General features: G+C 41.7%; 1 protein-coding gene across 2 annotated transcripts; it reads left to right on the forward strand.

Annotated features, from left to right (window-relative positions):
- The first annotated feature begins 5 nt into the window (after positions 1-5).
- Positions 6-26169, forward strand: aida.S (axin interactor, dorsalization associated S homeolog). 2 transcript variants are annotated; one of them, XM_018264281.2, is made up of 11 exons: positions 6-294; positions 5731-5800; positions 13039-13092; positions 14460-14514; positions 15896-15959; positions 16102-16208; positions 18349-18360; positions 19702-19824; positions 21113-21235; positions 23018-23135; positions 25069-25639. In XM_018264281.2, the coding sequence occupies exons 1-11, from the start codon at positions 188-190 to the stop codon at positions 25163-25165; spliced, it is 930 nt and encodes a 309-aa protein (XP_018119770.1). In that variant the 5' UTR covers positions 6-187; the 3' UTR covers positions 25166-25639. The 2 variants fall into 2 exon arrangements, with proteins under 2 accessions (XP_018119770.1, XP_041420177.1); XM_041564243.1 differs by lacking the exon at positions 18349-18360 and having other exon boundaries at positions 25069-26169.
- The last annotated feature ends 1739 nt before the right edge of the window (positions 26170-27908 follow it).

The raw sequence follows: 27908 nt of genomic DNA on the forward strand, positions 1-27908 counted from the left end.
GTAAGGGAAGGGCTGGGCTGTGATGGGCTTGGCCGCGGATGCAGGCGGGTGGGTTTTGGGTGGGAGTCAGGGGATCTGCTGCTATTGGAGCTGAATGGCACGGTGCGGCTGGCAGCGCCTGGGAAAGATGCGGAGCTGAGCTGCCCCTCATCCCTTTCTGCTCTGGGAGGGGTGTCTGCTCTCAGACATGAGTGACATGAACAAGATCCTGCAGAAATGGGGCGCCAGCCTGAGGAAGGGAACTGACTTTGACTCGTGGGGGCAACTGGTGGAGGCCATTGATGAGTATCAGATGTAAGTGGCATGGCTGGCAGACTTACCCTGGGGTCTGGCATCAACTTGGGATCTAGTCAGCTGCTGCAGAAACTCTTGGGAAACAGACTGGCCCAGGACATGGTACTTCTGTATTGTGTCCTAATCTGCTTGTGTGAGGGGCAAATGCCCTTATTGCAAATAATACATTGACAAGCAGAGATGCCTTCATCTTGTACCAACCACAGTGTAGCTAGAGGTAAAGGAACCACTGTGCGACCCCTTAAACTTATGGAATTGTTGGAATAATAATAATTTCCCAAAGGGTAAATCTGGAGCAGGCAGTTGGTTTCAGATAGATCACCAGAAGTGACCACTTTTTCCAACTACTTTCTATTCCTACCGTTTTTCTAATAATGAAGTGTGAATTGTAATTTTTCACATTCTAAAGCAGCTCTATGAGTGGGGGGTCGCTGACCCTGTAAACTGTTCTAAATGGATACATTTAGTTGATACATTTCTTATTTTTGTCCCTGCTGAGCAGAATCTCTGGGTTTCATTACAGGCAGCTGTTAGAATTGATACAATAGTTGCTGATACTCCAGAGATGCTGCTGAGAAATGGATCAACTAAATGTTGCAAAATTGTAACATTTCAGAGTCTGCACCTGAATTACTGAGCTGCCAGACTCAAACACCAGAGACAGGAGCATTCAACTTTAAACTTAGATTTTAGAAAAAAACTGTAAAAAATAAATAATGGAAAGTAATTGAAAAAAAGTCTTTATTTCTGGGGAACAATCTGAAAACAACTGAACTGAAAAAAGTGTTTGGAAGGTCAACACCATAGTCTATGATTAAGTGTTGAAGACACGAAACGCGTAAGGCGTAGGACACAATAAATCTTTACTTTACTTTACTTTGACTATGTGGTGGAAGACTGCTTTCATTTGAGTGCCTGCTCCAGATTTATCCTTTCGGTTGTCTGCTCCCTATGCTGAGGGCTCAGGGCAGTGCACCTGGGCCACTAATGTGGTGAGTAATCATTTTACTGTGTGGAGAACCTCTCTATGTCTCATTAAGATATTTCCCATATACTGAAACTGATCTCAATCAGTTGCCCACTGCCCCCTTCCCCTGGCCAATTACTTCCCACCAGTGAGTGTTATATTGTATGTTTACTATCTGTTGTGAGCAGTAAGTGACAGCAGCACAGAGAATGTGCAGTGAATCAGCAGAAAAGAAGATGGCGAGCTACTGGGGCATCTTCAGGGACACAGATCTTTACTGCTATATATATATATATATATAAATATATATATATAATTTCTAGCATAATCCTTTGAGCTTCAGTTCTCCTTGAAATACCATCTTTTAAACCCTATTTTGGAAATCCTGAAATGCTTTGGAAGGACCCCAAAACCTAAGCCAGACACATTTAGAGAAACATCTAATTCTATGGGGGGAGAACCTAAATGCATGGGGAAATGTTTCAAACTATAATGTTGGGGCCATAGGGGTGACTAAGTTTCCCAGTGGGTCTTTTATATGACTAGTTGAAGAGGCAGCTAGCTTCTTCTCTTTATAGTGTGAGCACAGTGTTTGGTATGGGGACGTGTCTGTAATATGAAAGTGAAAGCTTGGGGTGCTGCATTAGGCTGTTCTTGTCTGTTTGGGTTGAGCAGTTGGCGTTCGAAACTTGCTGCTCCCTCGGGGGAAGGCCTTTACTAATGTCCTTTTGCACATCTCTCTCACCTGTGCTGTGGCTATAAGGGACACCCCAGTCCCCTTTTTGAGACTTTGTTGGGATATTTAAATGCATCAAGTATTTCTCAGGCCTGACCTTACCACAAAACCATTGGCTAATGCCCTAAATACAAACCCTCATTCTTTCCAGGAACATGCATTCTGTTAATTGTACTACGTTAGGCATATCCGACCTGCCCACTAGCCGTGTTGCTGGAGGGCCACATCCCTGAAGTCAAAAGGCCAGAATTGGTTGCCATGGTATGCTGGCAGTTTATTAAAGTAGCTGACTAATTGTCTGTACTGTTAGGGTGAATAAACCTGTGTTTGCTTGCTGTGCATGTAGTTGCGCTGGGAGTTGAAGTTAGAAATTAAGCCAGCAACGGGGACCAGAAACAGCCCACAAATCTCACTGCTGTTTTGCTAACAAGCAACTAAGCCATTTGAGTGACAATGGAGAAGTTACTTTTTTTTGGCTTTCGTTTGGAATGATGTTCACAAAAGGTGAACTTCCCCTTTAATAAAACCCATGCACATGGGCTGAAGCTGAAAAGATATCAGGTCATATATTTAAATTGTAACCACTTAAAAGATCTGTGATATACTGAGCTGCTGGGGAGAAACACAAGTGGGTGGAAAGTGAAACTGATGCCCACACAAAGATAATGAAGTGGATCAGCTGCACTTTGCTTATCACACGCTTGAATGACGTTCAATATTTTTGGAACTGCAACTGAAAGCGCTATTCTAAACTTGTAGCTGGATTTCATATTTGCAGCGCTGCAGTTTAGAGTATTTGTCTCCTTATTTGCCTTTCTATTCTGCCTGTCTCTGACAAGGAACAGAAGCAAAGTTGTGTGTTATGTCCTTGCATAGAACCTGGGGAGGTTAGTGACTAAGTGACTAGTTAAACACTATTTCATATGTAACTTCACCAAATACTGTGTTTCCAAAAGCATATTTAGTAGACTAATGTGGCTTTAGAAGTCCCTGCACTGATACACACGATGGCTGTATTGAAACCTGAGATCACTTTGTACTGTAGTTTCTTTGGAATTGTGGAATTAGAAGGGCCAGGGATCTCTAAGTTTCGCTCATGTATTTTAAGGGATAATGTACCCCCTACTGTAAATTAAAAGGATATTAGAAGTCACTGAGGGGTTCTATGACCATATAAAGGCACAAGGCTGCAGGCTGAGTTATACAGGGATCTCTAAGTTTCACTCATGTATTATAATGGATAATGTACCTCCTACTGTAATTGATAAGGATATTAGAAGTCACTGAGGGGTTCTGTGACCATATAAAGGCACAAGGCTGCAGGCTGAGTTATACAGGGAACTCCGAGTATCACTCGTATTATAAGGGATAATGTACCCCCTACTGTAACTGATAAGGATATTAGAAGTCACTGAGGGGTTCTGTCACCATATAAAGGCACAAGGCTGCAGGCTGAGTTATACAGGGAACTCTGAGTATCCCTCAGGTATTATAAGGGTTAATGTACCCCTACTTTAAATTATAAGGATGTTCGAAGCACATAAGTACAGGTATAGGATCCCTTATCCGGAAACCCGATATCCAGAAAGCTCCGAATTACGGAATGGCCGTCTCCCATAGACTCCATTTTATCCAAATAATCCAAATTTTTTAAAATGATTTCCCTTTTCTCTGTAATAATAAAACAGTAGCTTGTACTTGATCCCAACTAAGATATAATTAATCCTTATTGGAAGCAAAACCAGCCTATTGGGTTTATTTAATGTTTATATGAATTTCTAGTAGACTTAAGGCATGAAGACACAAATTAAGGAAAGATCCGTTATCCGGAAAACCCCAGGTCCCGAGCATTCTGGATAACAGGTCCCATACCTGTATACAATAATGTGACCATATAAAGGCACAGGGCTGAGTTATACAGATCAGGGAACTCACAAGGGGATTTTCAATACCCTTATTTTTTATAACGGGGTAAAGTTTTTGTGTGGGTCATGTGATGCTAGTGTGATAAATAAGCACTGTTTATAAGGCTGCATTTTACAGGTTATTCGTGGCTTTTGCTTGCTATAAACTCTGGGATTTTCCATTGAAAGCACAATCTTCTCAGGCTGAGCAGAAACCCAAACCTCATAGGGATGCCTTGGCTTCTAATATGATGCTGTCTGCACCAAAGCAAATTCTTCTGGAATCTTGTTTGAGGCTGTTTTTATACTTTTTAGTGCTGGAAAGATGAAGTCATTTTTTGTGTCTTCTGTTCATCTCCTTTGCAAGCATAGAAGTATCTGCTGGCGGACACCAGCTTTCCCCCCCACGCATTTCACTCCATGTCATTTTGCAGCGATAAAAGTGGAACCCAGAGAGCAGCAGGATTCCAGCCAAATGCTTTCGATTTCAGGATTGTTATTTGCTCAGCTTCCCACCCAAGCCCTGGCTGTTTTTGGGTGGAGTTTTTAAGCAGGATGTGAATGTAAGGATGGTTTCTGCACACACAGATGGTCCGTTTCGCTTATTACGGGAAATGGCTCGTTACTAAATAAAAGAGCAGAGATTTGTATAGTTCACCTTCTGTGGAATGTACAATCAATGCTGTTCACCATGGAGGAAATCGTTTAAAGGGAATATTACCTCTTGTGACTTCTTTCACAAAACAAATGTTGTAAAGCTCTTCAGTTGGATACTTTTTGGTTTCTTATGTAAACTGGTTCACTCCACTTTTATTAAAGGGGTGTTTCACCTTTACGTTAACCTTTTCTATGTTATACGTTCGATTGCCCTATTCCTAGCTACTTTGCAGTTGGTCTTCATTATCTATTTCCTACGGTTTTATAATTATATGCCATCTTTACGGCTTTTAAATGGGGGTCACTGACTCCGTTAGCCAAAAAAAAAGCTCTATGAGCTTACAATGTTATTAGAATTTTTTTTCTTTACCTTTCTAATCAGCCCCTCTCTTATTCATATTCCAGTCTCTCATTCAAACAACTACCTGGTTGCTAAGGTAAAGACTGTGCAACAAGAAAGCTCCTGAAATTCCTAACCAGAAAAAAGTGAAATAACTGAAAATTGTCTTAGAATGTCAATATCTTTGTCATTTAGGTCAAGTATGGGACCTATTATCCTGTATGCTTGGGACCTGGGGTTTTACGGCTAAGTCCGTAATTTGGAACTTCATGCTTCTGCTAGAAAACCCATGTAAACATTAAATAAACATTAAATAAATACCATCTCTGTCTCTGTCTGTATTTCCCCAAAATAAAAATGCAGCATTACTGTATAGGTATGGGACCTGTTATCCAGAATACTCGGGACCTGGGGTTTCCTGGATAACGGATCATTCTGTCATTTGGATCTTCATACCTTAAGTCTACTAAATCATAGAAACATAAAATAAACCCAATAGACTGGTTTTGCCAATAAGGATTAATTATATCTTTGTTTGGATCAAGTACAAGCTACTCTTTTATTATTATAGAGAAAAGGGAAATCCTCAACATTTGGATTATATGGATAAAATGGAGTCTGTGGGAGACAGCCATTCCGTAATTCGGAGCTTTCTGGATAATGGGTTTCTGGGTAATGGATCCCATACCTGTACCATCTTTTCTGCTTTCATGGGGTGGTAAATGACAGAAGAACTTTTAGAAAGACAGATCTTGCGTATAATATAATATCTAACATTTTTGTTTTTTATGTCATTGAACCTTTTTTTTTTCTTTTTTTGCCTCTTGTACAGATTAGCAAGGCAGCTCCAGAAAGAAGCCCAGTCTCCAGCCAACTCCTCTGACTTTACGGAAGATCAGAAGGTATGTGCTGTCCCTACGGACTATGCCTTACCTTGTGCAATTTTTCATCTCCAATTTGTACCTGTATGTTAGCTACCTGTCCACTTAGACTGTAAGCTCTACGGGGGAGGGACCTCCTTCCCACTACGTCTCTTACCACATAGCACTTAAGCTCTTTGTCCTATGATTCTGTATATATATATATTATGGTAAAAATACACTAACCAATCATCAGTTAGCATTGATCAGTTTATTTCAGGTTAGAAAATAAAAAAAACACATATTTTGATTGGGTGCTGTGGGTAATGCAGTTTCATCAAGCAACTGTTTTGCTTAGCCTCATTTATTCATCACCTTTTGGATAGTTCCGGTCAGTATTAAATGCAAGAAATAAAAAGTAAAGTCCTGCCCTCCCCGTGTGACCAAAATTATTGAATAAAAACAGAGATCTGCCCAAAATATCACTATCCTGTGGGGTAAGTGATGGAATGTCTGCACACATTGGTAAAATACAGCCCACTTGTCCCTGAGCAGCTGCTTCTTTGAGTCATAGTTACATATAGTAACTTAGGTTGAAAAAAGACACGTGTCCATCAAGTTCAACCTTTTAACTCTATTTTAACCAAGACATGGGTTTCCCTCAGTGCCACCCAATAGCAGTGTCAAGCTCAACTCATTGGGGGAGGGGGTAGTAATGTTCTTATCATCCACCTGTCTTGGAGACCTTGCAGATACAGCTATTCTGCTGCAGATTAAAGGAGAACTAAACCCTAAACTTAAAAACCCCTACCCTACATAGACCCCCTCCCCCAGCCTAAGTGTTACCCCAGGCAAATGCCCCTAACATTTTACTTACCCCTCGGTGCAGATTCATGCATCAGAATTCACAGGCGCCATCTTCAGCCGCTTCGAAATCTTCGGAATGAGACCGGCATGTCAGCGCATGCGCAGTTGGAGCAATTTTCTGTTTCGCGACAAGTGCGCATTCGCCGTAACTCATGAAAATTTCTGAAGCGACGGTCTCATTATGCAGTTTACCAAAGCGACTGAAGATGGCGCCCGTTAACTCCAAAGCCTGAATCTGCACCGAGGGGTAAGTAAAACGTTAGGTGTATTTGCCCGGGGTAACACTTAGGCTGGAGGGAGGGGGGGGTCTATGTAGAGTAGGGTAGGGGGTTAGGGTTTTTTTAAGTTTAGGGTTTAGTTCTCCTTTAAGATAAGAGACCTTAGAGAGGCATGAGGAATACAAACATTTTCAGGGCTGAGTTGGAGAAAATAGGGTGCCCTGCGTATTCAGGAGGCTTGGGTTCCTTTATAAGGGTAAAGAATACACAAAATCAAGGCCTGAAACTGTATGAAGGATTCTGGGAGTTGTAGTGCTAGCTCCAGAGTGCTGCATGTTGGACATCCCCTGTGTATACAGCAGCAACATACAATTGTTCTTTCACATAATATGCCCATTGTACTTTTATCTGCTTTTCCCCCTACAAGGCCCCTCAGATGCTGGGAGCCCAGGGTAGATGCTTTCTTTGCCCTACCCAAATAAAGACTCTCTTTTTTAACTTCTGTTGGTGAAGAAAAAAAGAAATAGGTGAGGAGGGGGCCCAGGATTTCCTGCCATGTCCCAAGGGTGGGTGCTCAGTGTTGGTGTATTAATAACTTGGCGTTAGTAGAGTTGTTCATCTAGAGAGTAAACTAAAGAGACAACTGAACATTCTTGTGAGATTATCTCAGCCGGACTCTGGCTCAGGCAGGAAAGAAACATCAAGAAAATTGCTCCTGTGGGGCCAGTGAAAGCCGCTCCGATTGATTTTGTCTGTGGTTCTGATCAAGACTGACACCTGCACATTGGATCCTTCTGCTCTGTGTCCTTTGCTTCTCCCTTGAATTTACAAGGACTAAACTGTGGGTCTGATCAGGCCCCAGAACCTAATAACCATAAAACTCTCGTTTCAGACTCTGATTGAGTTTTTTTTTTTTAATTCTGTCTTGTTGCCAAGATCAGTATCGCCCAGCAACCAGATACAATTTAAATGTCAGTCTAGAGAGATCCAGAATTGAAAGGAATAAAATTGTTAGAAAAAAGGAGCTCAAATTATAGGGGCGGTTCAACTTTGGGGTAACATTTAGAGGCATATTTATTAAAGGTCGAATTTCGAATTCGTGTGCGTTTCTAAAAACTCCCCTAAACTCCCATAAATTCGAAATGTATTAGAAAAATTTAATTTTTTAAACTTGGATGAATGGAATCGACCCAAAAACTCTAATCAAATTTTTAAAATACGAATTGAATTAGATTCAAATTCAATTTAAGTTTTTTCTCCAAAAAAAACTCGAATGTCAGGAAGGCTGCAAACCACTCAAAATTGATCCCTGGATGTTTCCCATTCGGCACGTTTTAGGTGGCGAATAGTCGAATTCCAGTTATTAAAGGGCCAGAGTATAATAAATCTCAAAAATCAAATTCGAATTTTTAAAAAAAACTTGAATTGAATTTGAATTACTCCCTAGTTGAATTTCAAAGTTTTGAAAAATCGAAAATTTTAATTTCAAAATTAGAATTTTCACTTTGACCCTTGATAAATCTGCACTTTAGTATGTTATAGAATGTCCAATTCCTAGCAAATTTGTCTTCATTATTTATATGTTATTCTTGTTGAGTTATTTGCCTTTTTCTTCTGACCCTTTCCAGCTTTGCAATGGAGGTCACTGACCTCATCTATAAAACAAATGCTCTGTAAGGCACCACATTTATCATTATTGCTACTTTTTCTTACTCATCATTCTGTTAAGGCCTCTCCTATTTATGTTCCAGTCTCCTATTTAAATCAGTCCCTGGTTGCTAGGGAAATTTGGATCTAGGTACAAGTATGGGATTCATTATCTGAAAACCTGTTATCCAGAAAGCTCCAAAGGAAAGGTTGTCTCCCATAGACTCCATTTTATGCAAATAATCCAGATTTATAAAAATGATTTACCTTTTCTCTGTAATAATAAAACAGTAGCTTGTATTTGATCCCAACTAAGATATTATTAATCCTTATTGGAAGCAAAACCAGCCTATTGGGTTTATTTAATACTTACATGATATTCAAGTAGATTTAAGGAATAGAAGATCCAAATTAAGGAAAGATACGTTATCCAGAAAGCCCCAGGTCCCGAGCATTCTGGATAACAGATTCCATACCTGTATAGAAGAATTATTATATGATAAGCTGTTCGGCACTACTGGCAGTTCTGACTACATGTCTCCTCCTGCTCTGTCTGACACAGGAAAGAAACAGACGTTATTTCATCTTAAATTCCACCTGGTTATGGAACTTTAGCTTAGATATTCACCTTTTACCTTGTAGTGGAAACAGTATAATGTGTTTAATGGCTGGATTATATTAAAATATCACGCAGAAGTGTGTGGAGCTCTTTGGCAGGCCACGGGCTATAAAAATCCCATTTAGAGCCATATGCAGCCAACATCACTTCAGTTGGACAGCCTAGTCTTAGATCTTCTTGATTCACAATACTTGCTGGCTGTTCCTGCTGAATTGTGCTTAGTGCAGGGGAATACCTATACTGCCAGGGGCGATTCTTGCTATAATGCCGCCTGAGGCGGCCTTCTTTCGCCGCCCCCTTCCCTCCTCCCGGCACTAACCTTTATAGCGCTGGAGAGGGCAGGGGCGGTCCGCGATGATTCGTGCAGAGAGCGCAATAGCGCTCTCTGCGCTAGAAGAGCCGAATTTCCGGTTTGAAAACCGGAAATTCAGCTCTTAGTTACCAGGAGCGGCATTTTTGCCGCCCCAGGCAACCAGGGGGGCGCTGCCGCCTGAGGCGAGTGTCTCAACTCGCCTCATTGGTGGAGCGCCCCTGTATACTGCCATAGTTTTATGGTATCTCTCTGTACAGACTATGAGCAAACTTAGGGGCTGTTCCTGCTGAATTGTGCTTAGTACAGGGGAATACCTATGCTGCCATAGTTTTATGGTATCTCTCTGTACAGACTATGAGCAAACTTAGGGGGCTGTTCCTGCTGAATTGTGCTTAGTACAGGGGAATACCTATACTGCCATAGTTTTATGGTATCTCTCTGTACAGACTATGAGCAAACTTAGGGGGCTGTTCCTGCTGAATTGTGCTTAGTACAGGGGAATACCTATACTGCCATAGTTTTATGGTATCTCTCTGTACAGACAATGAGCAAACTTAGGGGACTGTTCCTGCTGAATTGTGCTTAGTACAGGGAATACCTATGCTGCCATAGTTTTATGGGATCTCTCTGTACAGACTATGAACAAACTTAGGGGGCTGTTCCTGCTGAATTGTGCTTAGTACAGGGTAGGGATGCACCAAACCCACTATTTGGGATTTGGCTGAATCCCCGAATCCTTGGTTAAAGATTTGGCCAAATACTAAACCAAATCCGAATTTGCATATGCAAATTGGGGGCAGGAAAGGTAAAAATGGAAAAAAATCTTCTTTTATGATGAAAAGTCACTTGATTTTGCTACCCGCCACTAATTTACATATGTAAAGTAGGATTCGGTTCGGCCAGGCACAAGGATTCGACCGATCCTGCTGAAAAAGGCAGAAACCGAATCGTGGATTCGGTGCATCCCTGGCTTAGTCTTTCCCTCTGTGGAGCCCAGTGAGCTTTGCCTGGATTTCTCCATATTTAGACAAGCGTGCGGAATTCGCAGTCTCTCCATATATTTGTGTAGGAAATGGGTTAGATTCACTTTTTTTTTTGTTATTCTAAAGTGTGAGGTAAGTGCGACTCACTTCCTCGCTGCCATTTCTCCCATCCCCCCACAATGACTTCAGATTGTTTCTAGAGCCCCTGCACCGTCTGTCCTGCCTGTGAATGGGCGTCTTTCATAAGCTGAACTTAAACACGGAGGGTGATACCAGATCACGTGAGCTGCAGACTTTATGGCTTTCCAGGGATCTGGAGAATTGGAAGAGTTGGAGCACAATGTATATGGAAACTGAAGACGGGTTGGCTCAGCACCAGTAGGTCTTATTCACTCCGTGGAGCCGCCACACCCAACTGTCAGCGAAGAAATGACAGTGAGCCTATGGCTTCCAGGGCTCCGTATGGGAGAGATTCTTCTGCCCATGCTCCATACATATTGCCCATTGCAGTATTTGTGTCCATGAAATCTATTTGGCCTTGGTTCCTGCTGTATCTACTTGAATGTATTCAACCTACTGAGCCCCAGAGACTGCAGAATTGCATAGAACATGCCCATTATGTCTGATGCCCAGTAGTGATTTGAGTAAAAATCTACATTCATTACCAGTTTGTCTATAGCCACTTGTAATTGCAGTTTCTACAGCATTCTTGTTTGTTCTTCTCTCTGCAATGCTGGTCCTGACTCAACACCACAGTGTAGCAGAAGCAACCTGATTGGCAAACCTATAAAGAAGTATGCAAGCTCTTTTTAGGAACTGGAGTCTTGGCTAGAAGAACACTGACTTTGGCTACATTGCTTCATGGGTCAGAACCAACAGTGCAGAAAGAGGTGGACACTGCTATAATACTATGATGTTTTTTGAAGAAATGAATAGGCATTGAAAAACGCTACAAAAAGGTTACCTTTTCTATCATTTAGCAAAAATGAACATTTGGGTGGAGTTCCCCGTTAATTACTGTCAAAGATTTTTGAAGAAGTTACAATCAGTTGGTCTGATTTATTAAAAGTGCTAAGTTTGCCCCAGTCTGGTAACTTAGCAGCCCTAAGACTCTGATTTTTATCTAATTGCTGCCAGTTCCAGATTAAAGGAGAAGGAAACCCAGTCGGTGCAAAAACCCTCCCCCCCGTGTGTTGCCCACCCTCCCCCCTGGCCTACCTGTCCCGCTGGGCAAATGCCCCTAACTTGTTACTTACCCTTCTGTGCAGGTCCAGTCCAGGGAGTTCACAGGCACCATCTTCTTCCACGCGATCTTCTTCCTGCTTTGACCGGCGTTTTGGCGCATGCGCTGTAGGAGCATTTCGCCAGTACGGATCTACTGCGCATGCGCCAAAAGTCACGAAGGTTTCCTATTCGTGACTTTTGGCGCATGCGCAGTAGATCCGTACTGGCGAAATGCTCCTACTGCGCATGCGCCAGTCAAAGCAGGAAGAAGATCGCGTGGTAAAAGATGGCGTCGGTGAACTCCGTAGACTGGACCTGCGCTGAGGGGTAAGTAACAAGTTAGGGGCATTTGCCCGGCGGGACAGATAGGCCAGGGAGGAGGAGGGAGGGGAAGCAACACAGGGGAGGAGGGGAGGGTTTTTGCGCCGACTAGGTTTCCTTCTCCTTTAAAGGGCAACTAAAGTCTAAAATAGAATAATGTTAGAAATGCTGTATTATGTATACTAAATATAAACATGAACTTACTGCACCAGCAGCCTAATAAGACAAATGATTTATGCTTTCAAAGCTGGCGCAGGGGGCTGTCATTTTGTAACTTTGTTAGACATTTCTGCAATATCGAGACTCGCACATGCTCAGTGTGGTCTGGGCTTCAGTTGGGAGGTTAAGCTTAGGAATCGTCATAAATTATCAAAACAGCACAAGTCAAATAATATCTGCCATAGAAGCCAATACAGCAAGACTGATTAATAATCATAATATAGAGACTGCACTGCGTCTCTGGATACAAATCTCTACAGGGAATCCAACAATGCTGCTCGAGTTCTGGGAAGTAAGGTGGGGGGGGCTCCCCCTGCCATTTGAAAGTATGATCATTTACCTGCACAGCAGTAAGGGACCGTCTGACAATTCCTATCCACAGCAGTAAATGAAGGGAGAATTTCACTGCATACAGTCAGATTTATGATAAAAACTGTAGACATCTTTTAATTAAAGTATATTGGAGATAGATTTCTTTTTCATTAAAGAAAGTAAAAATGGGATTTTATATTTTTGCCTTTACATGCCCTTTAAGGGTAAAGACACACAAGGCTACTAGTTGCAGCTACGGCTACAAAAATGCCAGAAAATACCCTGCCGTGGACAATACTGAGAATTGCCTCTTCTAAAACACAAGCAGAGATATCAGTTAATTATAAATATTATCTCTTTTTTTTGTAGTTGTGCTGCTACTAGTAGCTTTGTGTGTCCTCATCCTCATAGTGGAACAAATAGGGCTACAGCCTCAGCCCCCTACAGAGTAATCTGCTGATAATAAAGAGGTGCCCGGGCTGCAGCCAATCACAGCTGCACATACATATCCCCTTATTGTCCTTCCAAATCTAATTTGTCCTTTTTTCCTTCTGCAGAAAACCATTGGAAAGATCGCAACATGCCTAGAACTCCGCAGCGCTGCCCTACAGGTATGTCTTTCTCTCTGCTGTTGTGATTATTGCAATTATCATTAGTTGTCTAGCCCCCCATTTTAACCTTGTCCTGCTCCCCCGTCTGTATCCTCGGTGACTAGTCAAGAAATCATTTACAGTTATTTATATCGAACCAGCGAGTTACACATCGCTTAAAGGGTCAGTAAACATTTAAGTGAATGTAAAACTGATGAGGGAGCTATTCTAAGCACTTTTCTCATTTACAATCATTATGTAATTATTTTTTTATTGCAAAATATTAAGGAATACATGTACTGTTAAAAGGGTGGTTCACCTTTAAGTTAACTTTTAGTATGTTGTAGAATGGCTAATTCCAAGCAACTTTTTAATTGGCCTTTATTTTTTATTTTGTCTAGTTTTTTTTAATTATTAGCCTTTTTCTTCTGACTCTTTCCAGCTTTCAAATGAGGGTCACTGACCCCACATATAAACAAATGCTCTGTAAGGCTATACATGTATTGTTATTGTTACTTTTTATTAAACATCTTTCTATTCAGACCCTCTTCTATTTATATTCCAGCCTCTTATTCAAATCAATGCATGATTGCTAGGGTAATTTGGACCCAGATTGCTCAAATTGCAAACTGAGAGTGGTTGAATAAAAAGCTAAAAAAACACATAATAAAAAAAAACTAAAACCAATTGCAAATTGTCTTAGAATATCACTCTCTACAATACATCATACCAAAAGTTAATTTAAAGGTGAACAAACACTTTAATATAAATGAATATTGTTACAACAGCACCACCTGCTGGTCAGTTTCCCACCAGTCTGACCACCAAGTAGTTAAGAAAGTTGTCAGGAGAAAGAAAGAGGCTGCTCTGATGTTCTTCTGCTTAGAAAATAAAATGAGAAACCTTTCTCACATCTTTCCTAAGTAGAAGAACATCAGAGCAGCCTCTTTCTTTCTCCTGACAACTTTCTTAACTACTTGGTGGTCAGACTGGTGGGAAACTGACCAGCAGGTGGTGCTGTTGTAACAATATTCATTCAAATTAACAGTACATGTATCCTTTAATATATTGGAATAAAAAGAAAAATAATGATTGAATGTACATTGCAAAAGTGCTTAGAATAGCCCCCTCATTAATGTTACATTCATTTATTTTAAAGGTTTACTTATCCTTTAATGTTTGCATGGCCAAATTTAGAAGTAACTGGTTGGCTACTTTTTTTCTGGCTGAGATCAGTGGCTAAACTGCTTGTGCAGGGAGTGGAAGCAGTGCAGCACAGTTACCACTTATACAGGTGAATACACCGGCATTATTACTACTTGTTTGGTTTTATTAACCCTAGAATGTATGCTATGCTGAAACTGACGTTATTATTCTGCATGTGACAGTACACGCAGTCCCAGGAGGGCTTCACGCTGGAGGATGTAAAGAAACTGGAACCAAGTGAGTGTCGCTGTGTTTCCCGTCTATCAGAGCTGAATCGTTACTGAGTTTGGATGTGACTCTCCCTGCGACACACTGAAAGCAGAACAATACAAAATGAGTAGAAAATCCAGAAAACAATATATATCATTTAGAGACCCGGTGATTTTTATGGTATGATAACCACTTTCTATTCATTTGGGCTGGGCCGCCATCAGAAATCACAAGTCCGCATTAGACAAAAATGTCTGGGCCCTGCCCACCAACACTGGCCCCACCCTAGAGACTAGAGATGCACCAAAACCACTATTCTGGATTCGGCTGAACCCCTGAGTCCCTAGCGAAAGATTTGACCGAATACCAAACCAAATCTGAATCCTAATTTGCATATGCAAATTAGGAGTGGGAAGGGGAAAACATTTTTTACTTCCTTGTTTTGTGACAAAAAAGTCACATGATTTCCCTCCCTGACCTGAATTTGCATATGTAAATTAGGATTCGGATTCAAATCGAATCCTGCTGAAAAAAGCCGAATCCCGTACCGACTCCTGGATTCGGTGCATCCCTACTAGAAACCCCACACACCAAAAAGCCACACAAACATGGGTGATAAAAACCCATTGGTGGCCAGGGGCCGCCAGAAAAGTTCAATAAAAATTAACTGGTGACCAGCCCCCCCCCCCCCCCCCGTCTACAAGTTAAAAAAAAAGTTGGTGGTCAGGCCCCCCCCCCCCACAAAGTATAAAAAAAACTTTGCCTACCCCTTACAATTTAAAAAATAAAAAATATTGGTGAGGGGGGGGTGGTCAGAGGCCCCATAGAATTATTATTTTTTTTTTAAATGGTGGCCAGACCATCCCCACACAGGTTAAAAATACAGCTTTGGGACTGCGGCGCTGTCAAGGGGGACCCAGTTAATTGGAAAAATGCAACACAGCCGGGCCCCCCTTTAGGCCCCGGCCCAGTATGACTGCACCCCCAGTGCCCCCCTGATGGCAGCCTTGCATCTAGGCATGGGCATAATGTTTGGCTTGTTAGGGGTAGAGACTGAAGTTAAAATAAAAAAAAAGGTAACGATAGAACTTCGATTTATTTGTGGCTTCAGGGGTCAGTGACCCTAACAACCAATAGCATGTTAAGAGGCAAGATGTAAAGCTAATAACTCCATAATAAGACTTATAAATATATAGACATACCTACCTCTTGGGTTCAAATAGGTTTGTACAGGAACAAAAAAGACTTCCATGTGAGTATTTTGGCAGCCTGTGGCCCTCAAGGTGTTGCTGAAATACAACTTACAACCAGGAAGCCGAGGGTCTAGTGCAGTTGTGCTGAAGGATTTAGTCTTAGCCGTTCACCTTACTGTTTGCTCTGATACTTAACTTTCTCTCTTTTATTTCAGTTTTAAGCTCCATTCTCACCTTCAACAAAGAATTCCCCTTTGATGTACAGCCTGTTCCATTAAGGTAAGTGCATTCAACTCCCATGGTACCTCACTCTTCTTATGGGCATGTGCCCAGCTGGCATGGGGAAGGTCAGTATATGGCATGTGTGTGTCTGGCAGGCCCAGCCTGAATAACCATTACATTCCTCTATTCTTCTCTCTAGGAGGATTTTGGCGCCTGGGGAAGAGGAGAATTTAGAAGTAGAAGAAGAGGAAGAAGATGGCGGGGCCGGAGTTGGGTCTCCTGATTTGTTTCCTGCCCGTGTTCCAGGTGAGAAACAGATTCTTAAAGGAACAGTAACGCCAAAAAATGAAAGTGCTTTGAAGTAATGACAATATAATGTACTGTTGCCCTGTACTGGTAAAACTGGGGTGTTTGGAAACACTATTATAGTTCATATAAACATGCTGTTGTGTAGCCATGGGGGCAGCCATTCAAGCAAAGGATACACAGTAGATAACAGATAAGTACTACTATAGTTTATATAAACAAGCTGCTGTGTAGCCATGGGGGCAGCCATTCAAGCAAAGGATACAGCTTGAATGGCTTCCCCCATGGCTACACAGCAGCTTGTTTATATAAACTATAGTAGTGTTTCTGAAGCAAACACACCAGTTTTACCAGTGCAGGGCAACATTGCATTATATTTTTATTACTTTCAAACACTTTTATTTTTTGATGTTACTCTTCCTTTAATAATGTGGTCTCCCTAGGCCCTTGTGCCATTGAATGATTGGGTCATGTTGCAGTATGGCAGCTCCCTTTCCTAAATAAGATTCCGTATGCAGGCTAATGACTTACTTGACATGTATAGACAAATATATTTATACGTAGTACTTATATTGCTGTAGATTACATGTTGCATTAACACTCCCCATTGCTGAGAGCATGCTCTGCCTATGAGTTATATTCCTAAATACCAGGAAAATGAGGCAATTGAATGGCTGGGGCCCAGCAGACCGTTTCACAGCTGAATTCCTGCCTTGCTTCAATTTGCTCCACCTAACACCATTTTCATGTTTCTATTTAATAAACATTCCGTGGGAAGCAGAGGTCCTGGCTTTTTGGTCCTGGCCCCTATGTGCAGTCAAACTTTGGCTCGGCCCCTCTAGCTCAGAACAACATTGTTCCAGTGATATCCAATAAGCACCCACTTTAATATTCTGCCTATGGCTTCAAACGTGCCAGGCCCCTGTGCCAGCCTTTATGTTACACTGGGTGGCTAGTGGCACAGGCTACTTCAGAAATGATAGGATTGTGAGTGGAACTAAGCTCCAATGGACTGGGGGGGGGGGGGCAGTTTATATCACTGCACTTGCCCTACTGCTTCTATATTCTGCCCCCAAAGCGAATGTCACCCATGCAGTAACCTGGGGCATGAGATACCGCTAGCCAAAACAGGTAAGTAGCCTGGGATACCAGGGGGCTAGGAAGTCATACTGACGCACTCCCGTGACAACATGATATATATTCGCATCCCTTTACATCTTATATCAAATTGCTGTTATATCATTATATGCATGTTGTGTAGATATTTTTTTTTAGGGGTTGGTATTTACTTTTCATTCCCCACTTCCTGCCAGTGACAACTTCCTGAGCAGGAAGTGAATGGTGCTAAGAAATATTGGGTTTAAAGGAGAACTAAACTAAACTAGAACTAAAGAATTAGGCTAGACATGTTGAATATTATGTTTTGTGCTTCTGTACCAGCCCAAGGCAACCACAGCCCTTTAGCAGTAAAGATCTGTGTCTCCAAAGATGCCCCAGTAGCTCCCCATCTTCTTTTCTGCTGATTCACTGCACATGTTCTGTGCTGCTGTCACTTACTGAGCTTAGGGACCCACTCACAATATACAGTACACATAGAATAGAAATGTCACAATATAAGGCTGATTAGTAATTAATACAGATAATTACTACATGGCAGCACAGAAACCAGTGCAATTAGCATCAGAATTTAATAATCAGCAAACCTGTAGCATCAGCTTATATTACAGCCAGGGAAGCTCATTTTCTGCTGGATAATTAGTGACGACCCCTAAGCTTAGCTTCTCAACAGCCAATCAGAGCCCACTGAGCATGTGAGTGTCACAGACACTTTCCAAGATGGTGACCCCCTGTGACAAGTTTGAAGTCCTGGATCATTGCTGCTATTGACAAGCTCAAACTTAAGCCTCGTGCAATAAGTTCACTATATAAAAGAGGACATTTTTAGCCACATTCATTTTTAGGGTTTAGTTCTGCTTTAAATCGTATGTATCCTGTTAATGTTACAGCATGTTCCTCTCACCCGATGTTCTTGTTTGCCTTGAAATAAGTTCTCACTAATGGCTTCATGTCCCTTTTTCTCTGACTCCCTGCATGGCTTCATCTTTCGCTCACTCCGCTCATCACTGCCCTTTCATCCCAGGAGCCATTCAAGGTACAAACTTAAAGATGGTTTTTATTTTGTTGTTATATTTTGTTTCAGTCACAGACCTTCCTGGCACTGCCCACACATTCCTCGTTCTGCTGGTTGCTTACCAGCCTGGTGACACTCTGCACTGTGCATTGTAGGATGCCAACCGATCTCCATCTTGTGGGTGGGCAGCCAGCAGCTTGGTTGCTCCCTGACCTCCCAAAGTCTTTGTTAGGGGTATTGTGTAGGGTATTACATGGGAGAACAAGGCCTGTGGGATTTACCTTAAAGGGGAACTATTGCGAAAATTAAAATTCAATACAAGCGTCATCATACTGAAATAAGAAACTTTCTAAATACAATCAATAGAAAATTCTGCATTGTTTCTGAAATAATCAAGTTTATCTTCACTATCCCTCTCTCGGCATCTGTTTCTCCTCATTCTGTCTTCATGCAGCAGTTGGGTGTCAGATATTCATTGACAGTTAGATCCAATATATCTTATAGGGGGGCTCCTTTCCTAGCAGATGTATTAGAGCTCACTCAAATAACTGATTCCAGTACAAATAATAAAATAACTGCCTTTTGCACAAATCCTGCATGTAGAGAGACATGATATCTGGTGATTTTAATAGAGTGAGCTCTAATACATCTTCTAGGCAAAAGGAGCCCCCCTATTGGATCTAACTCAATGAATATCTGACACCCAACTGCTGCACGAAGAGAGAATGAAAAGAAACAGATGCTCAGAGAGAGTGAAGATAAACTTGATTATTTCAGAAACAGTACAGAATATTTAAATGATTATATTTAGAAAACTTCTTATTTCAGTATGCTGAAGCTTATATTAAGCTTTCATTTTCGCGATATTTCCCCTTTAACCACGTGATTCCTTATGGGAAGTGATCTTGGATGCTATTTTTAGGGATGCACGATATCCACTTTTTGGGATTCGGCCGAATCCCCGAATCCTTTGTGAAAGTTTCGGCCGAATACTGAACCAAATCTGAATAATAATTTGCATGTGCATATTTGCATATGCAAATTAGAGGTGGGAAAGGAAAAAGTGTCAACAATTTTTTCACTTCCTTTTTTGTGTGATGAAAAGTCACGTGATTTCCCTCCCTGCCCCTAATTTACATATGCAAATTAGGATTCGGATTTGGTTCGGCCAGATACAAGGATTCGTCCGAATCCGAATCCTGTTGAAAAAGACTGAATCCTGGATTCGGTGCATCCCTAGTTATTTTGCTCACCCCCCAGAGCTACTAAGTGCCCCCGAATTGCTGTTTTATAGAACCTTGCCCCAGAAACCAGTCCGTTATTTGCTGTACTAACTAGTGACTCATAAGCTTTATTTCCTAGGTACGCTCTTACCCAGACTGCCATCTGAACCCGGAATGACGTTACTAACAATTAAAATTGAGAAGATTGGCTTGAAAGATGCGGGACAATGTATTGATCCTTACATTACTGTTAGTGTAAAGGGTAAATATTTATATGGTTATTATTATGTTGTGATCTAGCTGAGATGTTTTAGTGGCAAAAAACTATAAATATGTTGTGGTTCCCACATTAAAAAAAAACAGTGTCTGTCCACTAGAGCCTGCATATATGGCTGAGATTCTAGCTATCTGTATAACAGAGCATTCTGTCCCAGCAGCTGCACAGATCCTATCAGATCCCCATTGTAAGCAGCAGCCCTGCCCTGCTTTATGGCAGCTGAGATTCTAGCTATCTCTATAATAGAGCATTCTGTCCCAGTGGCTGCACAGATCCTATCTGATCCCCATTGTAAGCAGCAGTCCTGTCCTGCTTTATGGCTGAGATTCTAGCTATCTGTATAACAGAGCATTCTGTCCCAGTGGCTGCACAGATCCTATCTGATCCCCATTGTAAGCAGAATTCTTGCCCTGCTTTATGGCTGAGATTCTAGCTAACAATGAATGAAAAGCTGATACCTTTTTATGCAACAAACGGGGTGATCCCAAGCTTTATTCCACGGTGCTCTTGACCGTTCAACTGATCAAATGTTTCGGGACTGCATGGCCCTTCATCTGATTTATGGCTGAGATTCTAGCTATCTGTATAGCAGAGCATTCTGTCCCAGTGGCTGCACAGATCATATCTGATCCCCATTGTAAGCAACAGTCCTGTCCTGCTTTATGGCAGCTGAGATTCTAGCTATCTGTATAACAGAGCATTCTGTCCCAGTGGCTGCACAGATCCTATCTGATCCCCATTGTAAGCAGCAGTCCTGTCCTGCTTTATGGCAGCTGAGATTCTAGCTATCTGTATAACAGAACATTCTGTCCCAGTGGCTGCACAGATCCTATCTGATCCCCATTGTAAGCAGCAGTCCTGTCCTGCTTTCTGACCCCTTTCCAGCCCCCTTTCCCTTTATGTTAATTGGAGAGAAGCTAATGGGAAAGTTCCAGTCTGGACACTAATCCCAGGTCTCTGCATTACTGGGGAGCTTTTATTTCTTTGCAAGACCTGAGCTTCCATTTTCTGGGAATGGGATTAGAGCCCAAGGTCAGCAGATGCTTTTCTAAGATTCCCCCACAATGCAGTCATTTGGCAACAGATTGCTGTTCGGAAACATGTGGCAGCACTAACAGACATGCCTGGTGCACTTAATTACGGCTGCCCAAATCACAGGTTTCCTTGTGCTGAACTGCAACTCCCAGCAGCCTCAACAGGCAAAGAAGTGTTGGGAAGTATCCAGGTTGTATGAGAACTCTGCTGCAACCTCATTTCACTGATATTCTCACAGATTTAAATGGAATCGACTTGACTCCAGTACAAGACACCCCCATGGCCGTGAGGAAAGAAGATACTTATGTCCATTTTAATGTTGAAATTGAAATCCAGAAACACGTGGAAAAACTTACAAAAGGTGAGAATTACCTAGAAATTTGAACGCAAAAGCTGGCTCAGTGAAATCACGACTATACAGAACTGCCTTTGTTTATCCCTTTTTATTTAATTCTTTTGTTTCAGGAGTCAGAACCAGGAGTGTAGAGAAAATAAACAGCCAGATAGATACTACTTTCATTATGCAAAATAACAGTTCTTAGGTGGCGTTCCCCTTTAAACCCTAATACTGATCTTCCCTAATTGATATCATCCCTTGCTTGTTGTCTAAGCGCTTCAAGTCATTGTGTTGATTGGTGGAATGTTTCTTTCACTTGGCTGAAGTCGAGTTTCACCTAGGGCCCACGATCGGATCAGCCCGATATCGCTCACTTCCCAACTAAGATATAATTAATCCTTATTGGAAGCAAAACCAGCCTATTGGGTTTATTTCATGTTTACATGATTTTCTAGTAGACTCAAGGTATGAAAAGCCAAACTACGGAAAGATCCGTTATCTGGAAGACCCCAGGTCTTGAGCATTCTGCATAACAGGTCCCATACCTGTACTTATATAAGGGGCATTTATATACACATATTTACATAGTTCCAGTGGCGTAACTAGACCCCTAAGGGCCCTGGTACAGAAATTTACAACTGCCTCCCCCCTAAAGGGATTGTTCACCTAGGTATGATATAGAGAGTGATATTCAAAACCCCCCCCACTCTCTCAAACCCCCCTGCACACTCTCAACCCCCCACCTTCTCAAACCCCCCACTCTCTCAAATCATGTGCTCACAGGTTAGAGGGAACATTGCTTATATTTTATTTTAGGCTGTGGCCCTTCAATCAATGTGCTTCCATAAGACTACTTAAAGGGGATGTAAAGTGTAAAATAGAATAAGGCTAGAAATGCTGCATTTGGTATACTAAACATAAACACAAACTTACTGCACCACAAGCCTAATCAAACAAATAATTTATGCTTTCAAAGTTGGCCACAGGGGGTGACTATCTTGTAACTTTGTTATACATCTTTGCAAGACCAAGACTGTGCACATGCTCAGTGTGGTCTGGGCTGCTTAGGGATCATCATAAATTATCAAAACAGCACAAGTCAAATAATATCTGCCAGAAGCCGATACAGCAAGACTGATTAATAATCAGAATATACAGACTGCACTGGGTCCTGTGTTGTCATGTAATCTAATGTGGATTTTATTGTTTAATACAAACTTTCTCCAACTCTGCAGAACCAGTGGCTGCAGCAAAATAATCCCCCAAACAGAATCCCAGTTTAGCTGTTTAAATCTGGCTCCATGATCTTTGTCCCTGCAGCTGGAGTTGGAAACAGTAAAGGGGATGTAAAGGCAAAAATAAAATCCAATACAAATCTCTACACAGTCGCCGACTGCTCTACAGGGAAATAAACAAAGCTGCTTGAGTTCTGCATGGCTGGGAAGTAAGGTGGGGGCTCCCCCTGCTGTTCATAAGTATGATTGTTTCCCTGCTCAGCAGTTAGGGACCGTCTGACAATTCCTATCCACAGCAGTAAATGAAGGGAGAATTTCACTACATACAGTCAGGTTTCTTGTGAAAACAATACATATTTTTTAATTAAATTATATTGGAGATGGGTTTCTTTTTCATTGAAGAAAGTAAAAATGGGATTTTATTTTTTTGCCTTTACATGTCCTTTAAGGCAAGAATCATCCGAATCATTCAATGTCAGGATGATGAGTGGAAGGGAGCCCAGATGTTGATGGATTGTATTGATTTCTGTCTGTTCCATATTTGTGACATCAATCCCTTTGCTTTTCTCAGGGGCAGCTATTTTCTTTGAATTCAAGCACTACAAACCGAAGAAACGCTTCACCAGCACCAAGTGTTTTGCTTTCATGGAAATGGATGAGATTAAGTCGGGGCAGATTGTAATAGAACTGTAAGTGGGACAGCAAAGCCGCTCATTGAGCTTTTATTGTACTGGGGAACGTCACACGTGCACTCACTTGCCCTTTATTCACATCCAGTACTTGTGACCTGTATAGTAAATATCATCCCCAGGTGCTGGTGTTACCCCTTTCTTCATTATTGGAATATGCTGAGACCAGGGTTGCAGTGGTGTCCAGTCATTAGGGAGCCAAATATAGCCGTGACTGGTGGGCATTCTATTATAATAGACAATATATGTTTTTACTAGCCCCCTCTCGGTGTTGCTGCTTCTTTCTGCCAGTGCCAGTTCCATTTTACATGACTCTATTCCTCTGGAGCTTTCGGGCATAATATACAAGAAGGCAACAATAACACTGGCTGGGATGTTTCTTCTCTTTTATTTGTAATCATTTGCACTTTGGCTATTTATTTTGCATGGGGAGCTTTGTAACCAGTACAGACCAGGCCCTTTCCATGCTCGACTACATGTGAAATAATCACTTTGAGTTTTTCTCACATAGTATTAGGGGCCCAGGCATAACGAGTAAAGCTTATCTTAAAGGCACAGAAGACCAAAAAACTGAAAGTGTTTGTTTGAAAGTAATGAAAATATAATGAACTGTTGCCCTGCACTGGTAAAACTGGTGTGTTTGTTTTAGAAACACTACTATAGTTTATATAAACAAGCTGCTGTGTAGCCATGGGGGCAGCCATTCAAGCACAGGATACACAGTAGATAACAGATAAGTACTACTATAGTTTATATAAACAAGCTGCTGTGTAGCCATGGGGGCAGCCATTCAAGCACAGGATACACAGTAGATAACAGATAAGTACTACTATAGTTTATATAAAAAGCTGCTGTGTAGCCATGGGGGCAGTCATTCAAGCACAGGATACACAGTAGATAACAGATAAGTACTACTATAGTTTATATAAACAAGCTGCTGTGTAGCCATGGGGGCAGTCATTCAAGCACAGGATACACAGTAGATAACAGATAAGTACTACTATAGTTTATATAAACAAGCTGCTGTGTAGCCATGGGGGCAGCCATTCAAGCACAGGATACACAGTAGATAACAGATAAGTACTACTATAGTTTATATAAACAAGCTGCTGTGTAGCCATGGGGGCAGCCATTCAAGCACAGGATACACAGTAGATAACAGATAAGTACTACTATAGTTTATACAAACAAGCTGCTGTGTAGCCATGGGGCAGCCATTCAAGCACAGGATACACAGTAGATAACAGATAAGTACTACTATAGTTTATATAAACAAGCTGCTGTGTAGAGAAACAGTATATTATATTGTCATTCCTTTGAAACACATTAAATTTTTAGTGTTACTGTTCCTTTAACAGGCTCAAGGTTCCTAAATAGGCAAAACCTTCTAAACAAGACTCTCACAACCCTTTAGCAGTAAAGATCTGTCTCCAAAGATGCCCCAGTAGCTCCCCATCTTCTTTTCTGCTGATTCACTGCACATTCTCTGTGCTGCCGTCACAAAATTTCTGTTCGCACGCCCCTCAACTTCTCACCAGCAGCCCAGAGCACACTGAGCATGTGCAGTGCCACTGACTCACAAAAGAGCCAAGATGGAGAGCTGCTGGGGCAATTATAAACATCTGGGGGCTCATTTAAAAACACTGGGCAAATTTGCCCCTGGGCAGTAACCCATGGCAACCAATCAAATGTGTATTTATTGTTTAACCAGCAGCCAATTACTGATTGGTTGCTATGAGTTACTGCCCATGGGCTAATCTGCCCAGTGTTAATAAATGAGCCCCCTGGATGATAACTGTTTTTGGGCTGTTGCAGTAAATTCAGGAGATAAAATACAGCATTTCAAGCTAGAATTTTTTTAATTTGAGAAGTTTATGGCGAAAATAAATGTGATCTCCTCCATAATAACCATTTCCCTCTTGTCTTCGTGCAGCTACAAGAAACCAACTGACTTTAAAAGGAAGAGACTACAGTTATTGACAAAGAAGCCGCTCTACCTGCACCTGCTTCAGACTCTGCTCAAGGACTGACCATGTCTCTGTGTCTTCCTCCAATGACTCCTTTGTTACTGCAATACCCACGGGCAGCAGGCGGGGGAGTCACGTCTCCAGATAAAACCATCAGGATATGGAACATTTACATTCAATTACTTTTCTTTTTTTTTTTTAAATAAATATGTTGCCCGTATCCCTACGTCGGAAAGTAGCAGAATCTAATTGTGGCCTGGGTCCGACCAACAAGCAATAATAGACTGATACATCCCGACTTTGTCTGCCGCCCTCTGTACATGACCCATTAGTGTTAAAGGACTCTGGTGACTGGCTCACTCTTGTATATTATAACACGTATGATTTGTGTATATAACACGTATGGTTTATGTGCCTACAGCAAACGCATGCTTCCCACGAGGACATGAATCATATCGGAGATCAATTGTGTATTTACCCAGAACCCCATTTAATTCCAGCGCATGGAACCCCCCCCCCCCCCCGTATTAGACTTTACAATGAAAACCACTGGGCTTTTTATAGGCAGAAAACTATTTTATAAAGATCGAATTGAATCCCTTTTAATCATATCTGTGTAATGTTATCCTGTCCCTCCCCAATCCCAATTCCTTAGCTCCTCAATGATTTGTTCTTCCACAGCTCATTCTAATGTATATTTTATATTTCATCTTCCATCGCTGCATTCGGTTTACTGGTAAAGCTGAATGTCTGGGCAAGTAATGATTTCATATTTATCAATTCTGATGTTTCCAATGAGTCTCCAACACATGATAATCATTCCCAGGGGATGGGATCCGTTATCTGGAAACCCATTATCCAGAAAGCTCCGAATTACGGAAAGGCCGTCTCCCATAGACTCCATTTTATCCAAATAATCCACGTTTTAGAAAATGATTTCCTTTTTCTCTGTAATAATAAAACAGTAGCTTGTACTTGATCCCAACTAAGATATAATTAATCCTTATTGGAAGCAAAACCAGCCTATTGGCTTTATTTAATGTTTACTTGATTTTCTAGTAGGCTTTTAAAAAAAAAAAAAAAAAAAAAAAAATGAAACTTTGTAATCGCTAAGTCTTTATTAAAGGAGAAGGAAACCCTGTAGAAAAAAACCTGTACCCCCCCACCCCACATAGACCCCCCTCCCTCCTCCCCCCAGGCTAACTGCTCCCCGGGTCCTCGGGATTGGGAGATCGGTATGTCGGCGCATGCGCGGTTAGGGCAATTTGCCGGTTTCAACAACTGCGCATGCACCGAAATTGACGGAGATTGCTGATCTCCCAGTTTACCGAGGACCCGGAAGATGGATACAGGGAAGTCCGCTGCCAGAATCTGCGATGAGGGGCATTTCCCCTGGGGGCAGTTAGCCTGGAGAGAGGGGGTCTACGTGGGGTACAGGGTTTTCGTCTCCTTTAACAAATTGCTTACCGAAACTCCGCTTGCATCCTCTTCAGAAAAGGCGATCCATTGTGCGGCGCTTGATTTCTCCTCCCTGCCTTCCTTATAGGAGATAGCCAGGGAGGAGAAATCGAGTGCCGCACAATGGACCGTCTCCCTGACGCCTTTTCTGAAGAGGTGACTTAATGACTTAGCAATTTCAAAGTTTAATTTGTCTTTGTTGTTTTTTTTTTTTTTGTATAGTAACTAATTTTTTTTAAAAAAAAAAAATGATGTTACTGGTCCTTTAAGGTATGAAGATCCAAATGACAGAATTCCGTTATCTGGAAAACTCCAGGTCCCGAGCATTCTGGATAACAGGTCCCATATCTGTACAGTGTCAGACTGGGATCCACCAGAGAACCTGACACGAGTCAGTGCCAGATTGTATAGGTTAGTGATGTGTGGGTCAGGCTTTTTCCGACCTGCACCCGCCCGCGCCCAACATCCGGGTTCCTTTTGTAAACCCGCCCCAACAATGACATCAAAAAAGGGGTTGGACAAGAGGCGCAGCTATAAAAGTTCAAGTCGGAAGCCAGAATTTGAAAGTTCGCTCAAGCTCAACCTGCACCCGCCCGAAATCCGGAAAGGGGGGTGCGAGGCCGGCCTGAACCCGTCCGTCCTGTGAGTAGCAGGCCGGCCCTCACATCCCTAATATACAGTATGGTGTTTAGATAGACCCATGCTGAAAATAAGGATGGGCTGATGGGAAATCTCCTACGCCCACAGGGATATTCTCTGACTTCCCATTGGCTCAGATCAGAAGTGATCTATGGCACAACCATATATTCTGTAACCAGTTGCCACAACCTTCCACAAATCTGGCATTCAAATCCTACTATCCATTGTACCTGAAATAAATAGTACTACCCCCCCCCTCACACTACACATCATCCAATAGAAGAAGCAGTTGAACTGTTTTTTTTTTTTTGTTTGTTTGTTTGTTTGCCCCCCCCCCCCGAGAACAATTGAGATTAAAACCTCCCATCAGTTTGAGCAGAAGGTGATCCGGTCATTAAAATCCTTCCCGTCCATTCGGAAGGACTATTCCATTGTTACATCAAAAGCCGCTTCCATGTAAACTTTGTTAAAAATAAATTGTTTTTGTTAGATAAAAATGATCTGTTTTTTGTCTTTCCTTTACTAAATGTATCGCACTGCTGGTGCTTATCTGCGCCATAATCTTGTAAGGAAAAAGCTATACATGTAGATAGGACCCAAGATTATTATGGGAAGTTATTGCCTTCCTATTCCATTTGCCTTTAGTTTTTTGGCGAATTAAAATGAACATCAATATTCATTTTTTTACATATTTTAAAAAAAAAATTCT

The sequence above is a fragment of the Xenopus laevis genome, chromosome 5S, assembly GCF_017654675.1.
Source record: "Xenopus laevis strain J_2021 chromosome 5S, Xenopus_laevis_v10.1, whole genome shotgun sequence".
Lineage (NCBI taxonomy): Eukaryota > Metazoa > Chordata > Amphibia > Anura > Pipidae > Xenopus > Xenopus laevis.

Excerpts from the sequence above, each read along its gene's own strand:
- aida.S (XM_018264281.2), top strand. The coding sequence starts at position 188 with ATGAGTGACATGAACAAGATCCTGCAGAAATGGGGCGCCAGCCTGAGG. Across the intron at positions 13,093-14,459 it reads TCCGCAGCGCTGCCCTACAG|TACACGCAGTCCCAGGAGGG; the intron begins GTATGTCTTTCT and ends TGCATGTGACAG. Across the intron at positions 21,236-23,017 it reads CGTGGAAAAACTTACAAAAG|GGGCAGCTATTTTCTTTGAA; the intron begins GTGAGAATTACC and ends TGCTTTTCTCAG.